This window comes from Rhagoletis zephyria, unplaced genomic scaffold (assembly GCF_001687245.7).
Source record: "Rhagoletis zephyria isolate East Lansing unplaced genomic scaffold, Rhagoletis_zephyria_1.1 Rzeph_scaffold_06983, whole genome shotgun sequence".
Lineage (NCBI taxonomy): Eukaryota > Metazoa > Arthropoda > Insecta > Diptera > Tephritidae > Rhagoletis > Rhagoletis zephyria.
Window position 1 is genome coordinate 2611 of NW_016164066.1, and position 22565 is coordinate 25175.

At 34.7% G+C, this 22565-nt stretch overlaps 3 protein-coding genes across 9 annotated transcripts in view; all 3 read right to left on the reverse strand.

Moving 5' to 3' along the window:
- Window positions 1-12: 12 nt before the first annotated feature.
- LOC108373724 (kelch-like protein 1) lies at window positions 13-4924 on the reverse strand. The gene is made up of 4 exons (XM_017629662.1): window positions 4419-4924; window positions 3999-4356; window positions 3547-3918; window positions 13-561 (listed from the first exon to the last, which is right to left on the reverse strand). The coding sequence occupies exons 1-4, from the start codon at window positions 4568-4570 to the stop codon at window positions 250-252; spliced, it is 1194 nt and encodes a 397-aa protein (XP_017485151.1). The 5' UTR covers window positions 4571-4924; the 3' UTR covers window positions 13-249.
- Window positions 4925-5694: 770 nt separating this feature from the next.
- LOC108373725 (uncharacterized) lies at window positions 5695-7060 on the reverse strand. The gene is made up of 2 exons (XM_017629663.1): window positions 5816-7060; window positions 5695-5755 (listed from the first exon to the last, which is right to left on the reverse strand). The coding sequence occupies exon 1, from the start codon at window positions 6943-6945 to the stop codon at window positions 5989-5991; it is 957 nt and encodes a 318-aa protein (XP_017485152.1). The 5' UTR covers window positions 6946-7060; the 3' UTR covers window positions 5695-5755; window positions 5816-5988.
- Window positions 7061-17039: 9979 nt separating this feature from the next.
- The window catches only part of LOC108373722 (kelch-like protein 5), a 9770-nt gene continuing 4244 nt past the window's right edge, over window positions 17040-22565 (reverse strand). For 6 of the 7 annotated variants that reach the window (XM_017629657.1, XM_017629659.1, XM_017629656.1 and 3 more), the window contains 4 exons: window positions 19947-20254; window positions 18652-18853; window positions 18418-18513; window positions 17040-18350 (listed from right to left, as the gene is read on the reverse strand). In XM_017629657.1, the coding sequence (XP_017485146.1) occupies window positions 18150-18350; window positions 18418-18513; window positions 18652-18853; window positions 19947-20254 (807 nt within the window). In that variant the 3' untranslated portion in view covers window positions 17040-18149. Of the gene's footprint in view, window positions 18363-18417; window positions 18514-18651; window positions 18854-19946; window positions 20255-22565 lie in introns of all 7 variants that reach the window. The other variant, XM_017629660.1, reaches the window with a different exon arrangement.

The following is a 22565-nucleotide window of genomic DNA, read 5'->3' on the forward strand; positions in this document are numbered from 1 at the left end:
ATTTAATTTAACAAGGGTTAAACTATAGAGGCATACAAGTTTAAACTCTTGTCGGTGGTTAAATACGCACTGTGATTTTGGCCCTAAGTGGGCCAATAATTTTGTGTGATGAATGTAAGTCAGTTTTTTTGCAACTACTTTACAGCAAATACAGTTGCATTTGACCATATAAGGAAAATGCTTATCAATTGAAATTGTTTTTTTTTTTGTACCTGGAATGTTAAAAATGCTGCTTATTTTCATGGATACTTACTTTTCCACAGACTTTGTATATTGTCGATCTGAGTTATCTCCACCAATCGCGTATACATTTCCATTTAATAGTACAACACTTGGCCAACGTCTTGACAGAATCATTGAAGGCAATGTCCTCCACGTTTTCGTTTTTAAGCTCCAGCTTTTAACACCGTTAATTATTTCACCATTTCTTGCACCACCAATGTAAATAATATTGTCTTCCATAAGAACCATGCCGTATGCGGCTGCATCATGTTCTACTTGAGCGTATTTTTCCCATTCATCCCCAGTTTGGTTATATTGAAAAATTGTGCCTTTAAGATCCTACATATATTATGAAGTTAAATCACATATGTACAAATCAAAATAAAAATAAAAATAATGGCCTTATTCATAAAAAATAAAGCCGCTTTAAAAAAGGTTTATACATTGAAAAATGCATGAAAACGTAATTTTATAATGCTCTTTAAACCTACTTTATTTTTTGTGAATAAGTCCATAACTATAAAAAGAAAATTTAGAATGTATTTGAAGGTTTTTTTTTATACAAATATCAGGGACATATTTTTAGGGAAGCAGCCATGCTCGGATACCCATTCAATTTTGATTAAACTAAGATATCTAATGACTCAAATGAAAGCTCATTTCACCTAGTTTTGAATGCAATCTGGCGATTTCACAAATTCAAAATAGTGGATAACAAATAAGACAAAACTCCAAATTTTGGAAAATAAAATATTATAAGTTGCATTCGATATATGACCGTGGTCGAAAGTGCTGCTCAAACGAATTTTAATTTTTGGTAATAAAACGCTCATGCGATGAAGAATAGCGCCATTGTGAATTTCGCTCGTTTAGGTGGTTCACAATACATATACTAGTATTCTTGTCAGCTGTGACGATTTTTTTTTTGTTTCAAATTGAGCAAATCGGTAACACTGAAAGCGAAATACACACGGCCCCTAAATTTTCGAGTTAATTTTATTAAAATCTTAAATAAATAAGGCAAAGACAACTTTCTATTCGAAGGTGGAATCTCTTAACAATCCGCAAATAAGGAAAGTAGCAACATCCATGGATACGGGACTAATCTAAATGAGAAACCACAACACACAAACACAACAGAAAAAAATATGAGCTATGTGAAGGACTTCCAATGACAGATGAAAATGTGGGATGGACTTGTGTAAGGTTTTTGAATTCAACCTGTATACAGTGGTCCACAAAATAATAGGAGTGCGTTATTTTGGTCAGTTTTTGCTATTTGTCTTTTGTTTATTTAATGTTTATTATTTTTATACAAAAGTCAAGCTGGGTATACAACAAACAACGAATAAATTCAGATTTCAACCTTTGTACAAAAATTATTAAAATTCTGTAAATTTTCACCAAAATATCAAACTTTTCAGAGAAAATTCTGGTATGCAGTTTTATAGCCCATTCAATTCTAGTCTGAAGAAGTGCAAGTTTCAAGCTGCTAAAAAATTCCGTTGATTTTTGGCAATTTTTTCTGCTGGCACTGTCCCCATATAAAAGAAAATTGTCGAACATACTTTGTATGGAAAAAACGTGAAACACCTTCAACCGAAAAAATTCTCAAAAATCAACGGAATTTTTTAGCAGCTTGAAACTTGCACTTCTTCAGACTAGAATTGAATGGGCTACAAAACTGCATACCAACATATTTTCTAAAGATTCTGGTTAAATAGTTTGAAATTTTGGTGAAAATTTGCAGAATTTTTATAATTTTTGTACAAACTTGAAAATGTAAATTTATATGGTGTTTGTTGTATTACCAGCTAGGCTTTTACAAAAAAATACGAAACATTAAATAAACTAAAGACAAATAGCCAAAACAGGTTAAAATATCCCACTCCTATTATTTTGTGGACAACTGTATATAAAGAAACAAGTGAAATAATTTAAATTAATTTAATTGGGGTATACACAAGATGTCGGAAGCGTTGTGGCTTATTAACATTTTTTTTATTTTTATTTTTTTTTTTATTGAGCTTTGTGCCACGATTGTTTATTAGGAAAAATTGAAAAGGCAACAATAACATTGAAAAATACATAGTTTACGAAGAGCCTGCCTGAAACTATACAAAAAGGCAAATAAGCAGATGGATGTATAGAATTGACAACAACAACCACGCTGTCGAGTTTAAATAGCGGTAAATCAGCTGCACTTGATAGTACTTGGTTGAATGAGGAAAAATGAATTTACAACAAGAGTTTACGGGATGTATATAGCTCAGTGGTTAACGCTTCTGACTTTCAACATCGATTACGCAGGTTCGATGCCTGCTGAAGTCTAGAAAAAAAGAAGTCTGACGAGGAGAAGTGGTGATCTCCGAAATATCTGCTATAACTTCTACCGCTTAGACTTTGTTGCCTTTTCAATTTTTCCTAATAAACAATCGTGGTACAAAGCTCAATAAAATAAAAATATTAAAAAACAAAAAATTTTAATAAGCCACAGTAACATTGACAAAAAAAAAACGACTTTAGTTCAATCTACTTTGCTGCCGTTCTTATAAGTGGTCCTAAACAATTGTGTTCCCATTTTTTGCAACCTGAACCTTTTACCAAATCCTTTTTGCAAATTGATTGTTCTGTTTTCCATCAGTAAAAACAGCCTTTTCAGTTGTTCGGTAATCACGTCCTTAGACCTGCATGCAAATAAAACAAAAATGTATTATTATTTTGTCGCCAACAAGTAACAAAAAAACCCAAAATACTTACATTTTGAGCAATTTTGTCACACTACGCTACAGCACCGAAAGAAAAAAAATTCTGTTTCGACGGAAAATTCGATACCCAACTAAAATTCAGAGAGGGTGGCATAGCCCATAACACGATACAAAAAAGAAGTTAGTTCCATTGTTACATAGGAACCAAAGTTATCCAGTGTAGAATTTCTTCAAAAATCTAGTTTTTAAAAAACACTGAAACTGTTCAATGGTTTAGTAGTTGCTTTTAAATTCTTTTCGGTCATTGGTGATTATTCTTGCGATCTTTGTACAATGCAGAATTTCGAAAGTATTATCACTGAATTGAAAAGCGAAGAAAGAAGCGTTTCTTTTTCTAAGTATACGCTCTCAGCTATTCGGCTTCAGACTTGGACTTTGTACTTCCTACGGTTCTTAGTTCAAAAATTTTGTTGGGTAAAATTTTAATTTGGAAATAAGCGATAGTTTTCCCCGTTGGATGAATGCTTCTGGTAAGCCATTATTCTTCTAACATTTATGGCTGAATAATAATAAATATCGAAAATACACAAAGCAATTACCATTTTGTAGCACTTACATAAGCTTGCACCGCAAGCAAAGTTGTCTCTGCCGACATTTTGCATATACTTCTGCGAGGGTCTGTGTACTTTATCGATATCATTGCACGGTCTGAAGGAAGCGAAATCCACGATATTGCCTTGAATGCCAATGGCTCACATCCAGGAAGTGTTTGGACATTTCTCAATAAGAACTTTGTGTCAAAAAGGGTCAAGCGTAAGCTACTGATTAAATCGGGAAGTTTTTGTTGCCGCCCAGAAGCATCGTATTCATACCACTGCTTCACAGCATGAAAGGCATCTTCCTCACAAGTCACATTCAAATTACTGCTTTCTATTATTGCCTGCAATTTTTCAGCATCAAAACTGAGAAACTCCGGGCGTTGGCTTATCTGAAAACAAAAATCATATAAAGTACACGTAAGCAAGTGGAATACATAGTATGACACCAAGGAAAAGCAATATGACTCACCTCCATAAAATTATTTATTTCATATTCCAAGAGTTTCTCATACAGTGGTACACACTGAGTTTCACGCTGTAAGCAATATGCCCGCTGCAGTGTATACTCAGATATATGCTGCAAAATATAGTCAACACAACCGACAACTGCTTCATCCAACTTCAAATATATTGCTCCCTTCAGCATTACGTCCACATTTTCGATGGTTATGAGGGCCTTGCCGGTGTAGCAAAATGTTATCAAACGCTCAAAAGTGTCACTGTCAATGTTCGTTAATTCAATAACAGGATTAAAGCCCTTGTCACTTTTGAATAAATCTTTAAAATATGGACTTGCCGCTGAGAGTATCAAGCGGTGTGCTGGAATCCTGTGAGAAAGTAAATCAAATATCACATTCAATTGTTTTTATGTAAATCGATTAAAACTTACATAGCAGTCGGATTAGACAACATAAATGTTACATCTATGAGGTCCTGCTCATCGTAGAAGTCGCATATATTATTCAGCAGTCTCTTGATGAAATGATTGAGAACATGGCCATTCACACCTGGAAGTAGTTGACGGGTGCCATTACTTGCCATTGCAATTGAAATTTCTTTTTTTGATGGGTATTTATGCACTCGTATTTTGTTCGTTTGTGATTTGGTAGAACGCTTTGGATTTCCTAACCTGTTTACCAGAGTATTGGAATGATTTCAAATGCATATATTTGCGTAGAATTAAAATGTATATATCGCGCGTTTAATAATATAGAGAATTATTTCAAATTTTTAACTTTGTTTTGATCAATTCATACAGTATACAAAAGAGACAGATGGAAACATGCATAATAAGCCCTATCCGCCAAAAAGACGTAATACATTTTTGGGAAGTTTGGTATACGTTAGAGTGAATATACTCTCCTTGTAACCGCCTAACCCAACCGCTGTTGTTGTTGTTGTTGTAGCGGCTACAACAACCCCGCCCAGATCGGTTGGTATCTCAGTCGTTGTCGTCAAGTTCCACTAACGGCAACCCTAGGAAGCGTGCAGCTTCTGCGGGGTTTGCCCATAAGGACAAGGCCGTTAGGGATGTCGGGTTTGCCGGGCATGCGAAGAGATGTTTCGAGTCATGTGGGGTCTCTCCGCATGCCGGACATTCGTTCGGCACATCCTCATTCAGCCTACTCAAGTAGGAGTTTAACCTGCTGCAGTAGCCGGAGCGAAGTTGTGCGAGTGTAGTGCGCTGTAACCGCCTAAGCTATTTTGGCAGAGTTCAGAAAAGCGCGCTAGTCGTTTCTCTTCTGTGCCAACTGATGCCAATTGGAGATGCCAAGTGAAGGCAAGTCCTTCTCCACTTGGTCTTTCCAACGCAGTAAGGGCCTCCACCTTCCTCTACTGCCACCAGCGTGTTCCGAGTTGAATACTTTCAGAGCTGACTTATGCGAGTGTGATTTTCGCGCGCCGAGCGAGGACTTTACTTCTGAATTGCCTACTCATTCTAATGTAGCACTTGTTGAGAAGAGTGATTCGGCGTTGGCTTCCCATGCCGACATTATTACCGTAGTTATTGATGGTTCCCAAGTAAATGAAATTCTCTTTCTCCAAATTATAACTGGCAACGGTGAATGGCCGCTACAACAACAACGCGGGTGCCAAGGCGCGAATGCACCGACTGTTCTTTTGATGACATGAGATACTTCGCCTTGTCCTCGTTTATCACCAACTGTTGCTGGCCCTCGCAGAAATGAATGAAATAGAACGTACAATGTTGTATCTTGTTTATTTCTAAAGATATGAATAAAACAATGCATTAATAAAGCAATTTATAAAAAGGAAAAAACTTACCGCAGTTTCCACTTCTGCTCGGGTTGAATATCTTTTTAGTTTGAAATCAGTGCTGTCAACCGTCAACCCAAGCCAAGAAGAAACTACGGAGTTGCCATATGCTATATTGCAAACAAAGTTGCACGAATAATGAAAGGGCCCTGTTTCACAACATTCCCACCCCCGTGAATCCGTCACGATTCACCACTGGAGACATCAAGAATGGCTAGCCTGGATGTAGGCCTTTGTGTTAGCCCGGTGGCCGTACGCACATTCGCACGTCTCACCTCGCCATCTGAACCGGTGAACACCTTCTCTACCAAACCTCGGCGCCAATCTTTCCTGGATACGGTTGGGTCACAAATAAACACCAAGTCTCCCTCTTTCAGACTTCTCATAGGATGACACCACTTAACTCGGCGGGTTAGCGTTGGAAGATACTCGGCCACCCATCTTTTCCAGAATCTCTTCCGAAGCTCTCTGGCGATGCGCCACTGTTTCCGTATAGCACACAGGTTAACAGGCTGTTCATCGATGTGACCGGTCTGGGCAGTGTTGGCGCTCCCAAGCAGGAAATGATTCGGAGTCAATGGCTCCTCTTGATCCGGCGATATTGGCAGGTGTGTCAGGGGGCGGGAGTTAACTATGTTCTCCGCTTCTATCATAAGACTTTGCAACGTAAATTCTCTCGGAGCGACTTCCTTCATGGTGTGTCTCAGCACGCGCTTAACGCACTGGACCATTCGCTCCCAGACGCCTCCCTCAGATGGATTAGCTGGACAGTTGAATAGCCACTCCACGCCCTTTGATGTCAACTCTGTGTGAACCACCTGACAATCAAAAACGTCTGAGAAGCGCCTCATATCGTTATCCACTCCAATAAAGTTCTTGCCGTTGTCCGATCGTATTCTCCGTGGGACTCCTCTACGGTTCATGAAATTGCGCATCGCCAAAATACAGGCGTCCGTGGACAAGTCGTATGCAACCTCCAAATGGATAGCACGTACCGTAAGGCATGTAAAGAGTGCTACCCATCGCTTTTCTACTCGGCGCCCAATAGTCACGCTTACTGGTCCAAAGTAATCCATTCCTGTAAAGGTAAATGGTCTATTATATGGCGTGAGGCGGTCCTTCGGCAGCGGTCCCATCATTGGCTGCACAGGCTTAGCGTTCTTAATTTTGCACACGTTGCACCTCGAAATTACGCTTCGGAGAAGTCTTCGCAGACGAGGAATCCAGAACTTCTGCCGTATCTGACAAATCGTTGCCTCGCTATTTTGGTGCATCATCTTGTCGTGGAAACGCAGAGAAGTACGAACTGATGCTATGGATCGAAGAGCCGTGATTTGGTTTCTTATGGGTTGTTTTAACCCATCATTAAAAGTGCATAATTTATAATGAAAAAGGATAAACGTTCTAGTAGGCGAACTTTGAATCCTCCAACGCTCTTATATCGCCAAGCTTGAAACTACGCGCGCTAAGACCTATCGTTTGTGATCAAGAAAACTTCCTCTACTTCGCCGACCTAACATTTCTCTCTTGCTAGTGCACGTTTGAGCCTTTCCACTTTCAGTCGTGTCCAGCGCTATGACTATGTCAGCCCAACGCGGGGAACACCCACCCCTGACAAATTTTAGATTTTTTGCAAGGAAAAAACAACGTTAAACTTGCGTCCGAAGAACGGGGGCTGAACACCTTTTGCAGAGAACACCTTTCTGCGTCGGCGGCCTTTGGCCGCGCTTAGGCATTATAACCCTTACTACGTAGAATTCTCCTTTCTGCGTGACATAACCCTTGGGAAAGGATGAGTTAACTAGAATTCCCTTTCTGTGTGGTAAACCTGGGGCTGCCGCCCCAGTGATGTCTATTTTGGTTACTGGGTGTTTTATAAAAATATCTTGTATATAAAAATGTATATACAAATTTATAACAAAAATTTGCAACAAATACCATATTTCCAACCGACATTATTGTTAAATTAGTGCACAGTTTTAGTACATTAAAGTTTTAGTTATTTACAAGTGTGTGTAAAAGTTTTTTGATTCGATTCACGCGTTTGGGCACAGCAACCCAAAATCGTTGTAAAAATTCATAAACAGTACCCATAATTTCGTCTGACAATACCTTTGCGGAGATATCCAGGGTTGCTGACGAGGTTTGTTTAATTGACAAAAAGAAAAAGCTGAGAAACAACGGAAGGTGCCGTTATTTTCTAGTAAACAATTTTAATATACTCTTAAAAATATTTCGACTGTTGTTTGCCAATAGTGAAGTTGCGCGCTAAACCGGTTTCAGTGGTTGAAAAATTCAATCAAAATTTTTCGTTTTTGCGAATTAATCAGCGAGTTTATTTTGCATCTACTGTAACTGCTCAATATTAGCAACAAAAATATTTTTTTCACCTGGAGAATTGTCATCTTTTAAATTCTGTCTAACAAAAGTTGTGTTTTCGTATTCTCCAGCAAAAAATATCCAGTAACTTGTCAGTAACCAAATTTCGGAGATTAAGCCAATATTTACTCCCAATGAGTGAAATATGCAAGAAAGTACGAAAACGCAAAACAAACAAGAAGTTGCTAGTTTTATGAACAGCTGATTCATTTGTTATTTTCCGATGCAATTTTCTTAGAAAACTAGTATTTTCCATCTTATATATTTAAATATGTTTATTTTGTCAATTGCAACTCTAAAAGCACCACAAACAATTATTTTGGTAATGTGAATTACATTAAGCATCATGCCATCAGCTGTTTTTCTTACTAGCAAATAGTTGCTAGTAAAAATTTATCCAGTAAAACTTGCACCTTCAGCTGTCATTTTTGCTCTCTCAATTTCCCCACTTTTGCTAGTTTCTTGCAAGTTTTTGCCGACGAAAACGACATCCAGTAAAAAACCAGTAAAATTAGTACTGGATTTACTGGATAGTGCGTAGCCGAACAAGGCTAAAGTCTTGTGACGTAGAGCGTTCATTTTCAATAAATATGTGTACGTATGTATGTATGTACAAAAATCGGCAAAATTTTCGTTATATGTACATATGTATACATTTTTGGGGCATATATCAAGCATATCTTTAATATTTTTGAGTCATTTTAATGATCATATAATTAAGTTTTTTGTGCATATTTTTGTCTTCCCTAGTTATTATAGATACAAAAAAAATAATAATAATAATCAATTTCATAGACTCAACATTTCCAAAATACTAGGAAACTATTTAAATTTAAAATAAGAATAAAGCGAAGCGCACACTTTTTTTTTTATTAAACAACAGTCAATTGAACAATAAATTCTTACTGACTATAAAACAGAAGTACTTAAAACTAGATAAAATGGTTGTATAATAAGCTAATAACTGCTCTACAGGACAGAGACGGGTCAAAAGTTGGAATAAGCACAAGGTTTGTTGAGTTTATTTTTGGTTAATTTCACATTTATCTCCAGTTTGCTTACTTTTGTGTGTGCTAACTATGGTTGCCGTATCACATTTTTCGTTTGTACCATAATTTCCTTTCAAATATACCAAAATTGAAAAAGTGCAGCAATCTGAGAATTTTTTGGCCGAATTTGTCAGTTTTGGTAGGTTGACTGTTGAAATTAAAATTTTATAATTTTAAAGGTACATTGGTAGCTATCAGCCAGGTTCTGCAATTCACTTCCGAACGAATTTCAATCCCTGTCAATTTGAATTCAAAGCGATTTTATTGAAATTCAATCGAAAGTGAATTACAGAACCTGCTTGAATATATAGAAAATTTTTTGGACCAAGTATGGGTGTTTGGCGGAGATTCTCTTACTTTTGAATACCTCATATATTCATTCCAATATAATTAATTTATATGTTAAGGTTTTCCTAAGCCAAAGGTATTCAATTATAAAAATGCCAGATCAGGGGAAATGTACCAAATGTACCAATAAATTGACAAATAAACCACATGTGGCAACTGTGGAAGTGATCAGCTATTTCGAAGGTTACAAGCTTTTGCAAATTTTGCGTTCTCGTACTTCTGGGGATATTTTTTCTCTTTGAGAGCGAATGCTGTTAAATTCTCAGCTCAATACGAGTACACACCTATTATTACATATTTCATTAATTTTTTAAATATAAGGTAAGTAAAGATTAAGTGTGGGTACAAAACGCTGTAGGAAACAGAATAGATGTTTGAGAATGCTGCTAAATTCTCCGAATTCTTGCTACGGGATAATCTTGTGTGCGCATTAAAATAGGTAGCATTGTTGTAAATTTTTGTTCTACGGATTCACAACGTCAGAACAGCGCTAATGTGCACTTCGCTTAAAGAGCTTTGCGGACTTTCAATATTTTTTATCATGTAGTCCGTTTGATAACCTAATAATCATTAATTATCACAAATGATCAGGATGAGGGGGAAGTTGCTAATTCTTGCTGAAAAAATTTTACTAGCAGCAATTTTCCAGCAACAAAACCAGCTGATAAATTTTTGATGATTTTTAAGGTTGAGATAACTTATTACAACTCCAACTGTTTGAAAGGAAAGCTGCAAGAACTTTTTTTTTTTTTTGTACGAATAATTTACAAATAATGCATTCTCAAATTCTTTTAAAATTTCCAATGTCAATTTAAATATTTTCCATTTGTTTCGAAAGGTTTCAAGCGCCGAGAGCGAAATCAGAACGCATACGTTTTCGATGTTCGCTCTATGTACTGAGTGCAAGATGTACTGACGGAAATTCTACATGTTCAATTTTTATTGACGGTATCTGTGATCCAGATTTCAAAATTTCTAGAAACGTTGCGATATTGATTACGATCCATCAATATTACATGCTACACGGTCAAAAGTGTCACGTCAATAAATATTGATCGTCAGACAGGGCCCATAAATATGTACATACATATGTATACTCATATACACTTATTGCCAAAATAATAGAAACACGATATTGTGTACACTTTTAACTATTTAATGTTTATTAAATTTTATATGTTTATTATATTTTTTATAATTTTTAAGCAAAAAACAAAACCGACTTCAATTAACATATAAAAATTTAAGATTATAGTTAATTTCTTCATGATCCAATGATCGGAATTAGTATGGGACCACCTGTGAGGTAACACCTTTCCTAAAAAAAAAATAGAGAAATCGATTAACGTGGTCCAAAGTTATGCGTCAACATACATAAAAAAAAAATAATAAAAAACTTTTCCGATGAATTTATAACCTTCTCCTTTTTGTGAAGTCGGTTAAAAAGTAAGGTTCAATATCTAACATAAACCATGTAAGTCCAAATTCTAAACTTTAGGAAAATGCATCGTTTCATCAAATTTTCAAACTTTTTAATTTTTTTAGTATGCCGTTTAATATCCAATAACATTTTAAAACAATAAAGTCCAAGTTTAAAGTTGCTAAAAAATCGCGTTGATTTTTCGCTTTTCTTTTGCGTACGCGGGATGTGCATTTTGTTCTATAAGAAATTCATGTTTCGAGAATACTTTATACGGAAAAAAATGCACAAACCAACTAAAAAGATATTATCAAAAATCAACGGTTTACTTAAACTTGAACTTTTAATGGTCTATAAAACAGCGTACCTTAAATTTTTATGAAAATTCTGATTAAAAATTTGAACTTTTGGTGAAAATTTGTTGAATTTTTATACAAAGTTTGAAATGTGAACTTATTTGCAGTTAGTGATATAAAAAGCTAGAATTTTTTAAAAAAATATTGAATATTAAATTAATAAGGTATTTCTATTATTTCTACTAGCAGTGTACATACAAAAAATTAAAGGTCCAATATACTTATTTATAGGGCGATTTGGCTACTTTTTATAATATATACTGGCTATGTAAACAGAAACATTTTTGCCAAAAAATGGTCAAGTTAGGTGGCGCCAGGGTCGAGATTTATTGAAAACCCGTATTTATGCTTGTTTAGTTGAAACATAATAAAGACATACCTTTGCAAAAAAAAATTTAGCCTGCTTGCAGAGCATTGTGTTGTGCTCCTTAATCGGGAGTAGTTTCGCCTCGTCGTGCAGGTGGTGTTCTGGCGGCATCAGAAGGCATCCAGTCGCTGCTTTTGTTTTTTGTCATACTTTTATTTATAAAGTAGACAAACTTCAAAAATTCATGATTTGAATCTCTTAATTCGATTTGACTGTTCCCTGGCTCTGTGTTTTGTTTTCGTTTTTCTTCGCTGCAAAATTGATGCAAAATGTAGGTTCTTCCTAAAAATTCATAAGTTTCCGTATTAAATTAGGTATATACACATTGATAAAATTAACTTTTCGTACTCAGAAAAATTCAAGTTTTGATTTGTGAGCTAGTTTCGATAAATTTCCGATAAAAATTAGAAACGGCACCGATTTGTTCGTCATTCGCATGGTACCATGGTGAAATGAACTGAAGGTGGCGCATTCCCGAAACCGCTACTTTGGTTTTGCCGACTTTGACATTTATGGCAATACGTAAACACACTTTTTGTTTAGAAACAAGTGCAAACGTATTGTGTACTTTCAGGTGAAAAATCGAAGTAATTCGTGCGTTCTGAAGTAAAAAACGTTTAATTTGTAATAAAAACTTTATAAAAATGTCATGTCGTGTGTTGAATTGCAGCAGCCGTAGGGGTAAAGCCCCCAAATGCAGTTTTTTTTTTGTTTCCCCGCGACGCCGCCTTGGCCAGAAAGTGGGTAGAGTTCTGCCGGCAGGAGAAGCCATACAATTTAGACACCAGCGTAATAAGCATGAAGCACTTTACCACGGTGCAGCGAACAAAGGTGGCGCCGTCAGTGGTACCGCTACTTTGGTTTTGACGATTTTGACAGTTGTGGTAACTTGTAAATAAACCTTTGTTTACAAATCAGTGAAGGAGAAATTTTAATTAAAAGTGAATCAGTTTAAATTGTGTTAATTTGCAATTTGTGAGTGATTTTTGAGTTGGAGACTGCGTAAAAACTAATACAATGAAGTGCTGTGTGTTAAATTGCGACAGCCGTCAAGATGCAAGAAGCGTAGATGCAGGTGTAGCGCTGGGACGATTCGCTGCATTTTGGGTACACATTGCAAAGCAATGGAGTGCACTAAAACATTACCTATTCTCTAAAATATTAGATGAAAAATGCAATATTTTCGCATTTAGCATAATTAAAACACATTTTTCGCTGTAAAGTGAACTGTTTTGGCAGTTTCTACTCGTTCTTCTTTTCGCTTATTCTTCGTTTACTTGTGGTACACAAATGTCAACGGCCAGGTTAAGAGGCAATACTTTCAACTGTCGCTTTTTACATTGCGATGTCCTACGAAGTGGAAATTGCCACCTCTACAGAACTTTCGAACTGGTTCTGGGCTGGTTCTATTTTCAACAGTTTTTTCTTTTCTGGACTGTTTCCATTTTAGACAGATCTGCGACAATAAAAGGGTACTCATATATACGCGCAAGTTTCATATTTGGGCAATTGGGCAACTTTGCGCCATGTGTTTCATGAGGACAATTTTATATTTTACACAATTTCTGACATTTAATTATTTGACTATACTTAATTTATAAAGTAGAACAATTGAAACTCAAATTTGAGTAAATATTTAAGTCTTACCGCAATTATTTCGAAAAAGCGTTGAGCCCAAACCAAAATGAATGTAAACAAAATAGCTGATTGAGGGTTGCACAGCACACTGCGCAAAGTTGCGCTCCAAAATTGCCGCGCAAAGTTTTCCTTTTTGTGCAAATGGCTTTCCATACAAATTTTGACATTTCATTTGCGAGGGTTTAAAATTGCACAGTTTGCCCAGTTTGCGAGAGTTTTGCGCTTTTAAATGAGTACCCTTTAAGTTTTTTATGAAAAAAATTTTGATTATTCGTTTTTTTTGGTATGTTTTCATTTTTTCTGTTCTTTTACAGATTGCATTTTATTTAATTTTTTTTTTATTCTTTTAATTGTACTAAAATTTGATTATTTTCTCTTAAATTTTTAAGCGGCACTCAACAATTTAAATTTGTTAAATCTGAAAATCACAACTGCCTACACCGCGATTTGAACGATGTTAGAGTGGGAAGTCTTCCCGCGGAGCTATTTTAGTATTGTACGAGAAGTGAGAATTTGTGCATTCACTTCTCAGCAGAGCGCAACTAGCACACCGAAAGTTTCATCTGTCCCTCTCTGCAGCCGTTTGGCACTGGTTCAGGACAGTGCTCCTTATTTTCATTTTGCCGCATTTCAATGTTGATTCTTTTACTTTTACTTTTAGTTTGCTTTGTCTTTTTTATTGGCTCAATTTAATTTTTAAAATTTTTCAAACCAAAAAAAAAACGATTGAAAAAGTTAGGGATACAGATTTTGAATTTCTTTGCTGAGCAAATTTCGGTTTTTGGAATTTATTTAAGTTCTCTGCAAGAGAGTTCGTGCAGTGCTAATAATGGTGGTGGATCTCCAACTGTAGAATACCAAAGTTTGCAAAACGAGTATTTTTTGTTAAGTAATATCGCCGCAAGCTCAAGAGACAGAGGAATTTGTAGAAGCGACTGCTAATTTAGTACAAGTACGTGCATGTAGCCTAGGCGAAGAAATAATACAAATATTTTGCTTAGGGCCGCTAACTTATCTATTTTAAAGTATAGCTAAATCACTTTTATTTAAATTTCTGTAGTTAAGTTTAACTACATATACTTTAACAAAACTTACCTCAGCTAACTTTACGATGAGACCTTTTAGAATCCAATTATAAGAGCCTATGCTTGCAGTAGTCGGCTTATTTGTGCTACGAGACGTGTGTAGTGAACTTCATCTATTGCACAAGACTGCTCCACATCTACCAGGCAGCATAAAGCCAATATCGGCGTCTATAATCATAAATACTTACGAAACAGGTACGACTATTGTAGAGGTTTAGACTAACCTGACGAAATTAAGCAATCCAGAGGTCGAAGAAAAGGCTAAAAGAATGTCTCCACTTTCGTTCCCAAAGCAGTATAAAAAATGAGGGTCAGTTTTTTGGAATGGCTAAGAGCTGAAGGTTGAATGTCAATAAAAGCATAGACAGACGGAATCGTTGATCCGAATCAACAGCGCAGTTGATCTGATCAAAATTGTACCCTGATAGACGGCAGTAATTCGGATTTACGAGCCGCGAACTCGTGGGTACGAGTCCCACGGCCAGCAGAATTTTCATATCTTTTTATTATTCTTTTTAATTCGTTCAATTATAACTTTTATTTTTTTAATTTTATAAAATAAGTATACGATAAAATTAAACAAAAACAAAAAAAAATGTAAAATCAAGTGTATAATTCAAATAAAATAAAAAACATATAAAATAAAAATAAAAAGTTATTGGCAAACGCAGGAATCAAGGGTCGAACTTGGGTCCTACGGAATTTTAGTACGCAGCTCTTACCACTAGACTACCGAGAATGCCAAACTCGCTTAGTTTGTTTGCTCTTCTTCGCCTGGGTAAAATATTGTCATAAGCGCGATTTTAACGATTTTTAGTTCTAGATGCAGTTATAACNATTTTCTTGAGTCAAATTTCCTTCAGGCAGTACGCAGTTCTTAAGAAATTGGCTACGCTTTTTACTACGGTTCTCTAAATTTTTTTTGTGTAAAAAGAGCACAAGGCAACCCAGGTTTGCAACAGAAATATATGCCCGTTCCATTACCCTGCAAAAATCGCGACTACTCCATGCATGCGTGTAAAGAGTACTCCCTAAGGACCAAAGAGTACTCCAAAACTAACCACAATTCATATAAAAAATATGGTCCAATTAACACTGCAATGTCCTAGGGCAGGACCATATACTCCATCCCTGCATTACATCAGAGTAGCACAAAACTACTCCAACATATTAACAATGGCATTGTTGTTATATTTTTTCGTTTGTACACACTTTTGTTCTTCACTTCTCAAATGCTTTTTCGAAATTAATAAAAACCAAGACAAAAATTAAAAATTACATGTTGCCTCTGACGGCATTCAGACCCGAACATGCTGGGAGCTAAGAACTAACAGCGAGCATCTCTACACGTTCAGTTACAGCCAGACATGCAAATGTGCTTTCAAATGCTCAACTTCAATCACATTTCGTTAAAACACGAGCAGTTATCGGATAACAAACAATAAGCTCGCGCAGAGACACGAGTTGGTGCGCTACAGCATGACAGAGGAACACTTTTGTAAGTACTCCAATTTACCACAAATAAACTACATGGTCCAACGATTTTTGCAGGGATATCTGACCCAAGGTTTGTTCTATGGTAATTAATTAAAATTTTTTATTGAAATATTTCAATATGTGGCTTTGCTCGTTTAGCCATTTCAGTTTTAAAGCTATTTACGTCGTCTTTCATTTGATGCCNATCAAAAATGTCAAAATTCCTTGGACACACGCGCGAAATAATGGCAATTTTTTCTTGGCCGTTTTCTTGAGAGCTGCATACAGGGCTTTAACTCGAAAATGAGAGAGCAACACTGGTTGAGAGTGACTCTCTTCAGTCCGAGGTGGCCAGATTTAGTCAGAAGAATTTTTGCTGGCAAAATCTTGAAAAGTGTCAAACTCAACTGAATTTAAATTAACGGAAATTAAAAAATACACAAAAAGTGAGAATAATTCAAAAAGTAAAAAAAGTGAATTGAAAGTGGAAGGAGGCAAAAAATAATTGATATAGTAGGTGTTTATTGTGCTTGTGCTTGCGTGAATGTGTTTTTTACATACATTTCTATTCTTATTTGACGTTAGTTTTGTTGTTGCTATTCTTTGGACTAAAAATTTGCTTTTTTGCGTGCCTTTACTTTTTCCTGTTAGTCTCTTTTAGTGAGCGCATTTTGCTTACGCTCTTGCATTTTGTTAAGGAATGGACCTATTATGTAGTACCTAAAAATAAGAGCTGAAAAGGGGGCGGCTGGTACTATAAGGCCCAGCGCGGACAATACTGTAAATCCGCCACTTTTTAGCTTAATGAATAAATTGGGTCGAATCATTCGACTTGAGATAAATTTCGTTCGGTTTGAAGTCTTTACGTTCATCATTGTCACCATTACCTTAAGCACTGAGGGAGTTTTGATTGTCAAAAAGGCGACTCGTCAAAATAAAAATATTACATTCCTTCAGTGCTTTCCTTGTACTTACACGCTTGGGTAATAACGACGACAATGTATAAGGATAAGCATACAGCATACAGCAATATTAAAGTAGAGCTTTTCAAGAATATTTTTAATTATAAAAGTTTATTGATCAAGTAAAATATACTTAAAAATAATAATGGTGTTTGGTCTTATTCTACTCTTTCAATGCATATATATTTCAAGATATTGTAATGGTTTTATGTTATACCAACAAAAATTCAAATGGCGAGTTTAATGAGAAGAAAAAAAGTTCGACAAAGAACTTGAGAAAGTAGTTGTAGAATGAGTTTTTGTATTGAAGCTTATAAAGAATGATTAATTTTAACACGACACTTCTAGTAGGCGTATATCATTACTTCAAACTATAGAAAGGCATTACCTCAATCTCCAGCCAATTTTAATGTAAATGTAAACTAAAAATAGTATAAAGTATTAAATAAGTGTCATATAAAAATATCATTCTAAAGAAATTCGACACTAAAGCACAATTTAGTTTTTTAGTCAATCTTTAAAAATCCAAAAATTTTAGGATTGTTCTATATTAGGGCAACTACATATGTATAAAGCATTAGTATGTTTTTGTCCAAAAATTAGTGGTATTCCCTGCAATGGGAAAAACCCTTGAACTTATATAAAAATACTTAAGTTATTAATATTTCAGATTTAAGTGAATACCATTTAAAATGTTTATCGTTCTCAGCTATAGCTTAAAAACCGAGGCATATTCAACAAGTTCGAAGTGAAAATCAAATTTAGCTCTCTTTTTAGCTGACTATAATGTTAAAGAAATTAAAAAAAAATTAAATAAACAAATTCGAAAAGAGACAGCAATCGAAATCACTTATACTTTGTCGTTGTTTGTTGTACCATGGTTGAATATATTGAATATATGTATGTGTGTTTTAAAAATGCATTTTACAATCAAAAATTACAAACTAATAGAAATTTTTCAACTTGAATTCATTTTCAAAATAAGGTGAAATTAAAATTGCTTGAGCAAAATTAATTGATCGCTGGAAGTCTACAACTTTACAACTAAGTACTTGTTAAATTTCTACATCTGCTATTCATTTCGAACAGTGTTGCACAGCGCTGGCAGTACAAAACAAAATTAAAACAAACTCATCATTTTGACAAACATTACAAATTCGCCTTGAAATTAGCAGCTCCGATAACACCACCTTATATGAAGTCGCCTAGGTTCACACGACTTGTACGTGAAAGTCGATTGGCTCCGTTTGGCTCACGTGTGCATCACTGATTTAGAAGTAAAGCTTTAGGCACAACATAACAGCAGTACCGACCCGCTTCCGATATTGGCTTCTTTTCGAGCCATTCATCAGTTTTTGCATAGTAAACTGATACGGAATTTGAGTTCCAGCCTCCGACAGCCCACAGTTGATCACTTACAAAGACGCAACCAATATATGGACGTCCCATGTTCAAAGAGCACATCTGTAAAAAGTAAGAATAAATTGTGTTTCGGTGTTTTTAAATCTTTTGTGTAACTATTTCAACAAACCTTTGTCCATTTGTTACTTTGAGGGTCATAACACTCGAGTGTTTTTTTGTCGGAAGTTCCACCTAAAACATATATGCATCCATTGTGTACGGCTACCTTAAATGTGAAGGTTTATGCATACGTTAGACATACATATATGTACATATTTTGTACATCGTTTATTTTCATACTTGTATGTACTTGTAAGTACAAAAATTTGCATAATTTGATTTCTTCTTTCCTTTGCTAACTTACCCCAGGGGAATAATTAATTTCATTCATATGTCCGCACTTTGTCCAAGTATTCGAAAATGGGTCATAACATTCAACAGTTTTTAAATCGTTTCCATTGTGGCCTCCGATAACAAATATTTTGTCATTCAAAGCCACTGCACTAGCCTGACTTCGTGGCATAATCATACTGCTAACTAATTTCCATCGGCCACCGGGTGAATACCTAAAAATGATTTAGTATTTACATGTTTGACGTTATTGATAAATATACATAGATATCTGACTCTCAGAAGCACAATGTTCTACAAGGGAATATGAAGCAAATATAGCCAAAAAGTGTAAAGCTTAAGACAATGTCAAAATTTCTTTGAGGCGAGCATCAAAAACCTCTTGGAGTTTGACTACCACGTATGGATAATAGAGTTTGAACATATTTAATTTGTTTGAGACCCAAAAATGGTCGTTCTACTGTGTTAGAAGAGATGATTACAACCCACATTTCAACAGAGTGGCGCTTTCACAACCCTCCATAGAGTTATAGCATACCGTCTTGTCTTCTTTTATATCGTGTCTTTTTTTTGCTGGCAGCTTTTTGCGTTTTTTTCTAGTATAAAGATTAATTTCATATGGAGGAAAATATGTAAGACCGTTTGCAAAAAGAATTAAAAAAAAAAAACAATCAACGGGATATCCTTGCAACTTCACACTTGCACTTTTTTATACCTTTATAACCTTTATGGGCTATAAAACGATATACCACTTTTAGTTTACAAATTCTAATTAAAAAGTTTGAAGTTTTTATTAAACTTTCTTGAATTTTCATAATTTTAATACGATATAATGAATTATAAAGTCAAAGCCGGTAAAAATCGCGCTTTTCTAATTACCTACCAAGGGTTCGGTTTTGCCATAGCTTAGATTACTTCACTAGCTTAGTTTTTAATATTTATTTTCATATTAAATTCAAATGAAAAAATAATTTTTCACTTAAAATGTTTTTGTGGAACTGGCCAAAATCGAGTACTTTAATCAAATATTTCAAAGGACTTTGTTTGTCACTAAAATATACATAAAATATTATTTTCTTCGTATTGAAATATTCAGGGCTATCACTGAATCATAGTTCGATTTTCGTGAAATCTAAAAAAATGCTATCAGTGAATCCGAATAGATTTATTCGTAAACGAACGTAGCATATATATGTACTTAGAATGCATGTGTTCGTAGCAATTCGGATTCAGGGATCGCATTTTCGTAGTCTTCCCAATAATCGGACTACGATGAATTCAGCGCTAGTCCAGATTAAAAATACTTACTTTTCCACAGACTGTGTACGTTGTCCAGGTGCGATAGTTCCACCAATCGCGTACACATTTCCATTTAATAGTACAACACTTGGCCAACATCTTGACTGAATCATTGAAGGTAATGTCCTCCACGTTTTCGTTTTTAAGCTCCAGCTTTCAACACCGCTAGTTATTTCGCCATCTCGTACACCACCAATGTAAATAATATTGTCTTCCATAAGACACATGCCGTATGCGCTTGCATAATGTTCTAATTCGGCGTATTTTTGCCATTTATCCTCAGTTTGGTCATATTGAAAAATTGTGCCTGTACAGCCCTGCAATTATGTATATGTACATATGTATTTTAAAAATATATTTATGAAGTTAAAACACATATTTAAAAAGTAAATATAAGAAGAAAAGTTAGAATGTATTTGAAGGTTCGTCTTTAAAAATATGACGGGCATGTTTTTTAAGGAAACATCCATGTCCGGATACCCATTTCAATTTTGATTCAAGTAATATATGTACATATCTAATGACTCAAATGAAAGCTCATTTCATCTAGTTTTAAATGCAGTCTGGCGATTTCACAAATTCAAAGAGGTAGATAACAAATAAAACAAAACTCCAAATTTGGGAAAATAAAAGACCGAACGAAAAATTTTGAGTCAAAATAAGACGCATAGGTCCTTATTGTGAGTTTAGAAAATCTATTTTCAGATTTATAAAAAACTACCGAGTATCTAAAGATGCATTTTTGGACCTACTCTTCTTTTCGCTAAGCTTTTATTATAAATATAGTTCATATTACAATTATATAGAAAAATTCTAAGTACGCAATTTTATAGCACATTCAATTTTATGCAAGTTTGAAGCTGCTGAAAAATAGAAGTGATTTTTTTTTTAATTTTTTTCACGCATTTTCCTCCATACCAAGTACTATGTTCGACAAGTTTTTTTTTTGTCCGTCCGCAAAAAAAAGACTAAAAATAACGCGATTTTTTAGCAATTTCAAACTTGCACTTTGTTATACTAAAATTTAATGGGCTATAAAAGTGCGCATTCGGAAATCTGATCAGAAAGTTGAAAATTTATTGAATTTTCCAGTTTTGCACAAAGTTTAGAGATTTTATTTTTATGTTTTTTTTTATTGTAGTATGAACTATATATTTAAACAAAATTAGCAAAAAGAAATTAGGATGAAAAGCTTCGCATACATTGCGAAAAATTCTCTGTGCCAATACTTTTGTTAGTCACTGTATGTAATTTTCAATATGTTGTCATTGAAAGCACATTTCGAACAGCGACATCGTTATAATTGGCTACTCGGTATGTAATTAAATGCAAAACTTACATGTATTTGCCCTTTTATAATTATTACATCTGTTTTGGGCGGTGATGGATGTTACTCAAAGGACATACAACAAATAACATGCCAAAATAAGAAATATAATTGAGCGAACAATTTGAATTTGGAAAAATCGATTAAAATTTTTGTTGCAAACCAGGGCACTTCACTAAAAGAGCAATACAAATTATGTATAAATGTGTGTGCAGCTTTGCACAACATTTGCTTGTTTTATAATTTTGCCCATCCCCGATGAAGGCGAGTTTTCAAATAAGACTCACGAGCATGATGCCCGAGGCGTTGAAGTGGAACTTGTTGAGATATCAGAAGCAGAAGGCATTAGAAATGAAATTTTAAGAATATTATAGAAAACATGATAATTACTCCAGAGTTCCTTTCATTAAACTAATAAATCTTGTTGGTTTCTTACAAATGTAATATATTACATAAAAAATTATCACAAATTCATCTCTTTGAAAGTCTGTTAATACTGAAGGAAGCAAGATATGGGAGTGCGTACTGGCTGTAATGACGCAGAAATATTGGCGCTAAAATCTGAGCAGACGAAAAAAGTAGCTACAATTTTATTACATCTATACATATGTATCTATACATATAATAATATATAATAAAATTGTAAACAGGCCGATGTCTGTACCTTACAGATATTAAATAAAAATTAATATGAAGTCAAATCAACAATTTTTAGAATTTTTGTCTGTCTGTCCATATGTTTGTACGCGCATCACTCGAAAACTAATGCATGAAATTTCATACAGTTTTCACCAATGTATTGCTAGAAGTCTATACTAAAATATAGGAAGAAAAAATTTAGAGCGTTGCCACCTGTTTGAAAATTGCAGTTTAAGTAAATTGATAAGATAGAGTAAATATTGTAATAGTGCTGTCAAAAGACAGCGGTTCCAGAAGGCTTACAGCCGAAAAAAATTTTTGTGGAGGTTGCCACATGTTTGAAAATTTTAATTTAATTTAATTGATAAGTTATTTGTTTTTTGTTATTTTTTGGCCATTTAACAATTATATTCAACAATTTTTTTTAAATTTTTCATTTAAAAATGGCCTCGAGCTCATTATAAAAAAAAAATTGTTGAATATAATTGTTAAATGGCCAAAAAATAACAAAAAACAAATAACTTAAGGACGAGCACACCTAAAAGTTAAGCATTCTAAAAATAGAATTATTAGCACAAACCAACAAAACCAACAACCACATGATCAAGTGAATTGCAGCGGAATAGCTGCGCTTGATTGTGTTGGCATAACAAAAATGAAAA